The 8328-nt window shown below is 35.5% G+C and overlaps 1 protein-coding gene across 1 annotated transcript; it reads right to left on the reverse strand.

Annotated features, from left to right (window-relative positions):
- Window positions 1-5910: 5910 nt before the first annotated feature.
- Window positions 5911-7204, reverse strand: LOC139902339 (uncharacterized). The gene is made up of 3 exons (XM_071884978.1): window positions 7099-7204; window positions 6213-6616; window positions 5911-5946 (listed from the first exon to the last, which is right to left on the reverse strand). Exons 1-3 carry the CDS (start codon window positions 7202-7204, stop codon window positions 5911-5913), a joined length of 546 nt encoding a protein of 181 aa, XP_071741079.1.
- Window positions 7205-8328: the final 1124 nt, after the last annotated feature.

Here is an 8328-nt window from a genome sequence, read left to right on the forward strand (position 1 = left end):
CAACCCTAATAGTTATAACACAGAAGTATAAGACAGAAATGAAACCCTAGGGGTATTATAGTCATTTCAGTGTGGAAAAATGAGGGCTGTTATAGTACCTCCCCGTTAATTTAAACTTCATCTCGAAGTTCAGGAAGACTTCTCTGATGTATCAGTAATTAGAAAAAGATGAGGATATTTCCGCTTCATCTGGTCTTCACGTTCCCAGGTACACTCGGGGCCTCTTCGTGAATTCCAATGGATCTTAACAATAGGAATAGAGCTTTGTTCTAAGCCTTTAACCTCGCGATCCATAACCTCTATCGGTTCTTCAACAAAGTGCATTTTATCATCAATGCGGATATCATCCAATGGAATAATGAGTGTGTCATCAGCAAGACACTTTTTAAGATTCGAGACATGAAATACATCATGCACATTACTAAGCTCAGTGGGTAATTCTAATCGATATGCCACAGGACCAACTCTTTCAATAATCTTGAAAGGTCCTACATAACGTGGACTTAATTTGCTTCGCTTACCAAAACAAACGACTCCCTTCCAAGGGGATACTTTCAACATGACTTTATCACCAACTTGGAATTCTATATCTTTCCGACGTTTATCAGCATAGCTCTTTTGCTGGCTGCTGGCAGTTTCCAATCATTTCTTTATCTGAACGATCTTCTCGGTAGTTTATGAATGATTTCAGAACCAGTTAACTGTCTGTCCTCTAATTCATCCCAACACAATGGGGATCTACATTTTCGTCCGTATAAGGCTTCAAAAAGTGCAGCCTTAATACTTGAGTGATAGCTGTTGTTATAAGAAAATTCGGTTAAAGGCAAGTGTCTATCCCAACCTTTGCCGAAATCGATAGCACAAGCACGTAGCATATCTTCCAACGCCTGAATAGTTCATTCACTTTGACCATCAGTATGCGGATGATAAGCTGTACTCATGTTGAGTTGAGTTCCAAGAGCAGATTGTAAAGTTTTCCAGAATCTAGAAACAAATCGACTGTCGCGATCAGAAATGATTGAGATAGGAACTTCATGACGTGAGACAATCTCTTTGATATAGAGTTGTGATAATTTCTCCATCTTGTCAATTTCCTTGATCGATAAGAAATGTGCAGATTTAGTGAGACGATCAACTATGACCCAAATAGTATCGTTGCCGTTTAAAGTCTTAGGCAACTTAGTAACGAAGTCCATAGTGATACATTCCCACTTCCACTGCAGAATATCCGGCTGTTGAAGTAAACCAGACGGCTTCTAATGCTCGGCCTTAACCTTCAGATAAGTAAGGCACTTGCTCACATAATCAGCAATGTCAGACTTTAGATTAGGCCACCAATAGAATTCTTTCACATCGTGATACATTTTACTGGAGCCTGGGTGAATAGAATATCTAGTCTTATGCGCTTCATCCAAGACTAGTTCTCGAAGATTTCCAAAAATTGGGACCCAAATTCGATTATTGAAATACCTTGTTCCGTTTCCCTTAAGTTCGAGTTGCTTTTCGAGACCCTTCAGTCCCTCAAGCTTGACATTCTCTTCCTTTAATGCCTTAAGTTGTGCTTCTCGAATTTGAGATGTAAGATTCTTATGAATACGTATATTTAAAGCTCGGACTCGAATCAGTTTGGCACGATCCTTTCTACTAAGGGCATCAGCAACTACATTCGCCTTGCCGGGATGGTATCGAAGTTCACAATCGTAGTCATTTAATAACTCAATCCAATGTCGTTGCCTCATGTTTAACTGCTTCTGATCAAAGATATGTTGAAGACTTTTATGATCGGTATACACCGCGATTCTAACCCCATAGAGGTAATGTCTCCACATCTTTAGTGCAAATACCACGGCTCCTAATTCCAGGTCATGTGTGGTATAGTTCTTCTCATGTTTCTTCAACTGTCTAGATGCATAGGCAATAACATTTTCAAGTTGCATCAAAACACATCCGAAACCTTGATTCGAGGCATCACAATAGACTACAAAATTGTCGGTACCTTCAGGTAATAACAGAATTGGGGTTGTGGTTAATTTATCCTTTAGAATCTTGAAAGCAGATTCCTGTTCTTCAGACCACTCAAACTTCTTCCCCTTATGAGTTAGCTTGGTAAGAGGTTTGGCTAGAATAGAAAAATCCTTGATGAACCTTCGGTAATAACCAGCAAGTTCCAAAAATTGGCGAATATGCTTCGCATTCTTAGGTTCTTCCCAGTTTTGAATAGCGGTGATCTTTGCTGGATCGACATGTATTCCTTCACTATCAACTACATGTCTGAGAAATTGAACTGTTCGTAGCCAAAATTGTAACGACCCTACTTTTTCCGTTATCTTTTACCGTTAATTATTTAACGATCGTTAACTGTTATTCGTGCCACGTCATTTCTATGACCTATATTATTATTTTTGTAATAATATATTAATTATTATGTGTTAAATGAATATTTGTATTCATATTTCAAATTGCACGTTTCTACGTGTCGTGGATTTCTATCCGGCGAATCTTTTCGGTTTTCAAACCAACGGTCAAACTTTTGGGATTTTTAAATCCAAATTATTTTAAATATGATATTTTGATGTCATATGAATATATATATTGTTTATATATTTTATTTGTCGCGTGTGCGTTATCTCTCAAAATATTTAATCGCGTAGCAGCGTTTTCGCGTTTTGGGCTTCGTTCGGGCATTCGGGCCAAAAGCTATTGAACATTTATCAAATTTGGACCACAAATGGGCCCACCCCATCAAAATTTTGGCCAAACTCCCCCTTTACCCCATTTTTATTTTTTTAAACTTTTTATTTCATTTTATTTTCTCATTTCTTTTTTCCTTAACCTAAATCTAGCAAGTCTTTTTCTCTCATCTTCCTCCTCTTCTCTTTTTATTTTTTTGGCCGCCACTTTCACATCACCATCATCATCAATTGATCATCTTCTAGTACTTGGATCAAGGGGCTTTTTACATAATCGGATTCATCTCTTCAATCTCTACGCGTCCATATTCATCTTTTCTTGATTAGGGTATAAACCCTAACCCTAACTTTTTGATTTTTCTTTAATTTTACTGTTTTTATATGTTATATTGATAGTATGATTATTATATGTTATTTTATTGTTGATAGTATGCGTAGAAATGCTCGTTAATTCATATTTTCAGTTTGATTGATTTGGGACAGCGGTTTGTTTGATTGTTTCTGTAAACACAACTGATATAAAAGTGAAATTAAAGTGTCTAGATGAGTTCCTCTCATCAAGAAATTAATTTTAGACTCCGGATTCATGTTATTTCGATTCCCGGAACATAAGTTATGATCAAAATGGTGTTTAATTGAAATTAATATATGAAAACGAATTGGTATAGGTATGGTCCGACTTTGTGACCATTTTTAGAGTCTTTAGGGTGTACTAATGTGTTAGGATTAATGATTGGGTGAACATTCATGTTCGGGTCATCGAAATCTGAGCCACGGATCACCCGTTATGACTAAAACATGTTTTTGAACGGATTAAAGATCCAAATTGAGTAATGGCTGTAAGTCACGACTTGGTGGCTGTTCTTGAGATGTTCTTGAGCACACTAAGGTGTCGGGTGGGTTAGTTAGGTGAAGATATATATAAGACTCGCCGAAAACTGATTCCCGGGGCTCAAGTTATGACCCGATGAACTTTTAATTAAAACTTATGGTTATGAAATAAGACTTATGATATGAATAATGATTTTTATTATTAATAAATTACTTATGATATAAAAGTAATTATTTTAATTTAAGACTTATGATATACATATTTATTATATCATTTATTAATTAATTATGATTAATGAAACTTTAATTAAACTTATGATTAATAATACTTTTATTATTAATGAAAAGTACTTATGGTAAGTATTAAACTTATATTATGAGGTGATTATAATAAGAATTAATTGGTTATTTAATTATTATAAGATTTAATTATTATTTAATTATAATTTAATTATTAAATACTTATAATTTAATGATTATAATTAGAAACTTATGATTGGATTAATAATTCATTATTAATTAATAATACTTATGATATGATTTAAAATCTATTATTAATTAATAATACTTAAATTATGATTAATATTTAATTAATTAATTAAATACTTATGTTATATTAATTATAACATTAAACTTATGTTAACTTTAAAAATTCATTTTAATTTAATTAAACTTATGTTATGATATAATTATACATATTTAACTTTAATTAACATTAAAACTTATGTTATTATTACAACTTACACTTTTAAAATTAATGTTGACTATGTTTGACAAAGGTTGACTTTTAGGTTGACTTTTGGTTGACTTTGACTTTCAGTTGACTTTTGTTGACTTTCTAATTAAGGAAACTTCCCTAACTTAAAAACTTTCTAAAAATAAAAACTTTCTAAATATGGAAACTTTCTAAATTTGTAAACTTTCCAAAAATAGAAACTTTCCTAAAATAGAAACTTTCCTAAAATAGAAACTTTCCTAAAATAGAAACTTTCCTAAAATTGAAACTTTCCAAAAATAGAAACTTTTCAAAAATGGAAACCTGTTAAAAATAGAAACTTTCTAAAAATAGAAAGTGTGTGTCTGTACGCTGTTCCGATCAAACCGATGCATGTTGAGTGTTGTTCTATGTCTACTTGCAACATATACAATAGCTATCATACTAAGACTTGACCTAAGTTAGTTATTTATATCGACCTGCTTTATTTATAGGTCGGCGTTGTGATCATTCCTGATCACTTTACTTCATTTGCTGTTCGCTTATTTGTGTGGTTACTTCGTTTGCTATTAAGGTGAGTTATAGTCCCATTTTTCTATTTTAAATCTTTTGGGATGAGAATACATGCATTTTATTTTTACGTATTGGACACAAGTAGAAGTTGGTTTAAATTATTCATTGTGAGTCGAACAAAAATATTCCCTAATCTGGTAATTGTAATCACTGGTTTCTACTGGTGAACGCGAATCCTATGGATAGATCTATCGGGTTTGACAACCCCATTTCGAGCTAGTCGCGCTAGCAATTTATAATCGGAATGTTTAGTACTTCGTATTTTGTTGTAGATACACTTGTTCGGTGTATATTATTTATTGTGTTTGGCAAGGGTAAATAAATGGTTAAGTGGTTACCAGGTGGCTCACGGAAAATGGAATAATGTTTTTATATGTTTTCTAGCATATAATTTTGTGGTCCAAAAAGGAGTTTTTATGTTTTCAAACATAAATTTTTATGGTTTTTATTAAATATTGTTTGTAATATTAAACCTATAATTCACTCAACATTTTTGTTGACAGTTACTCGCATGTTTTATTCTCAGGTTCATGATTGATTGCTTCCGCTGTGCTTAGAGAGTCTGCATATTTATGATGGCAGCTTTTGTTAAACAATAACTTGCATTCTATTTTGATACATTTAATAGCGGATGCTGTTGACTTTGTTTTGGTCAACTTTTGGTTAAAGTAATAATGTATGGTTTTTCTAAACTTACATATTTTGGTAGGTTTCCTTTATAGGAAATCATTTTTAAATAAAGAATGCAAGGTTATTTATTAAATTCATATAGAGTTATGATCAAGCTGTGGGACCAAGATAACGATGGTCGTCAAGTGTACTTTGACGGGTCGTTAAAAAAATTCACACTTGGAGAACTTAGCATAGAGTTGTTCCTTCTTTAAGAGCTCTAGAATCAATCACAAATGTTGCTCATGCTCTTTCTCGCTCTTGGAGTAGATTAGAATGTCATCGATAAAGACGATCACAAACTTGTCAAGATAAGGCTTGCATACACGGTTCATAAGATCCATGAATACAGCAGGTGCATTGGTTAAACAAAAAGGCATGACAAGAAACTCATAGTATCCGTATCGAGTTCGGAAAGCAGTATTAGAAACATCAGTTTCCTTGACTCTCAGCTGATGGTAACCGGACCTAAGATCAATCTTCGAATAGACGCTGGACCCTTGCAATTGGTTAAACAGGTCATCAATACGCGGAAGAGGATAACGATTCTTGATGGTTAGCTTGTTGAGTTCGCGGTAATCAATACACATCCTCAACGTGCCTTCTTTCTTCTTGACAAATAGAATGGGTGCTCCCTACGGAGACGAGCTAGGACGAATGAAACCCTTCTCCAAAAGTTCTTGGAGTTGGTTAGATAATTCATTCATCTCTGGTGAAGCTAAGCGGTATGATGCCTTTGCAACAGGTGCAGCACCGGGGGTCAAATCAATCTGAAACTCAATCTGTCGTTGGGGAGGGAGACCAGAGAGTTCTTTAGGAAATACTTTAGGAAAGTCTCTAACGACCGGCACATCTTCAATGCGTTTTTCTTCCGATTCAACTTCCTTAACGTGAGCCAAAATGGCTTGGTATCCCTTCATTAGATACTTGCGGGTCTTGATGCAAGAGATGATGTTAAGTTTGGAACTACTCATTTCCCCTTGAACAATTAAGGTTTCCCCATTTTCAAGAGGTATGTTAATGGTTTTCTCATAGCACATGATTGTAGCTCTTAATGGCTGTAACCAATCCATCCCTACGACTACATCAAAGCTCCCTAATTCGACTGGCAATAGGTCGGTCTTAAAGTGTTTGTCGGCTAAAACCAGATCACAATTTTTATACACATTGTCTACTTTCATAACCTTACCATTTGCTACTTCTACAAGACACTTAATTTCTAAGGCTTGTGGTTTTTCAGTGAATAAGGCACAAAACTCAGTAGATACATAACTTCTATCAGCACCAGAATCGAATAATACAGTAGCATAGATGTTGTTAATAAGAAACATACCCATTATCACTTCATCATCATCACGGGCTTCTTCAGCAGTCATCACAAATGCTCGGCTTTTAGCATTAGCATTTCTAGTGTTGCCCTTCTTCTTCAGACACTGGTTGCGGAAAAATGCCCCTTCTCACCGCAGTCATAGCAGGTAGGAACGATTGCGTTGGCTTTGGTTGCAGGAGTATCCGTTGGAGGAACTACAACTCTACAATTCTTGGCTATATGGCCAATCTTCTTACACTTGGTGCACTCAGCCTTGCACCACCCAGAATGGTATTTCTCACAACGCTTACAGAAAGGTTGTTTCCCAGAGTAACCTCCTTTTGAATTCTCATCAACTTTCATATTAGAAACCTTGGCTCGATCCCTGAGCAGGTTCAAACTTCCTTTTGCCTTCATTTGTCTTAGACTCGGCTTGCTTATTTGCCACGGTTTTTCTCCTCTTAGCCATCATGAGGTTTTGAGCCATCAGTATCACTGCATCTAAAGTCTCTTTACTAGCAGCAATGACATTTCCCTGAATCTCGTCAGGAAGACCTTCTATGTATTGCTCTATCTTCTTTTGCTTAGTTGGTACCATCTCTGGGCACAAAGTAACCAACTCTATAAACCTGTTGGTATAAGCTTCAATATCGGTTCCTTTTACCTTCAATTCCCAGAACTCAACTTCCAACTTTTGAATTTGGTTTCGCGGACAGAATTTTTTTGTCATCATTCGCTTCAGAACAGGTCATGGAATAGCATTTGCAGCATCTAGCCCCACAGTTTGGGCATAACCGTTCCACCATGTTAGAGCTAGGTGACTTAGCATATGAGTGGCATACTTCACTTGATCGACATCCGCACAGTTACAGATACGAAAGATGGATTCGAGCTTTTCGAACCAACGAGTTAGTTCTACAGCTTCTTCACTCCCCTTAAAAGACGGAGGCTTGCAATTCATAAACTCCTTGTAGCTGCAAGAAGTGGGAGGATTTCCTTAGTTGTTCCCATGATTATTATGATTGCCTTGTGCAGCGGCCAACATATGTTGGAATTGAGCAGGAGTCAAAGAGACATTGGGGATATTGGCAGCACCTCGAGTTAATTGAACCATCGTTCTTCAATACATAAGTATAGTATTAGTTAAAGAGTTCACGGTGCTAATAAATCATAAGTTTGATAAATGCACAAGGTTCACACAACAAATACAACCAAACAGATATATCCAAACGGACACGAATGAGGTATGATAAATGGTAAAATAACAAGATGTAATCAAAATACTTGAATTAAACCATAAAACCACTAGTTTTACAAGAATCAAAGAAAACAAGGTAACTTAGGCATATGCCTTTACATAAACAACGGAAATGGAAATAAATTAAAATCCTAAGATCTAATCCTTCTTAGGCGACGGAGTGTAACAACCCGAACCAAACCCGTGCAAAATATCACAAAAAAAATAAAATTTTAAACTGGCCAGCATATGGCGCGGCGCGCGAAACCACCTGGAAATACACGAAAATGTTTGGCCGTTTCCC

The sequence above is a fragment of the Rutidosis leptorrhynchoides genome, chromosome 3 (genome assembly GCF_046630445.1).
Source record: "Rutidosis leptorrhynchoides isolate AG116_Rl617_1_P2 chromosome 3, CSIRO_AGI_Rlap_v1, whole genome shotgun sequence".
In the NCBI taxonomy this organism is placed as follows: Eukaryota; Viridiplantae; Streptophyta; class Magnoliopsida; order Asterales; family Asteraceae; genus Rutidosis; species Rutidosis leptorrhynchoides.

Coding starts and splice junctions, on each gene's coding strand:
- LOC139902339 (XM_071884978.1), bottom strand. CDS start 7,204: ATGAAGGCAAAAGGAAGTTTGAACCTGCTCAGGGATCGAGCCAAGGTT. Junction 6,617..7,098: donor CTCTGGGAAACAACCTTTCT/GTAAGCGTTGTG, acceptor ATCTGGTTTTAG/CCGACAAACACTTTAAGACC. Junction 5,947..6,212: donor GTGCTGCACCTGTTGCAAAG/GCATCATACCGC, acceptor GATTGATCTTAG/GTCCGGTTACCATCAGCTGA.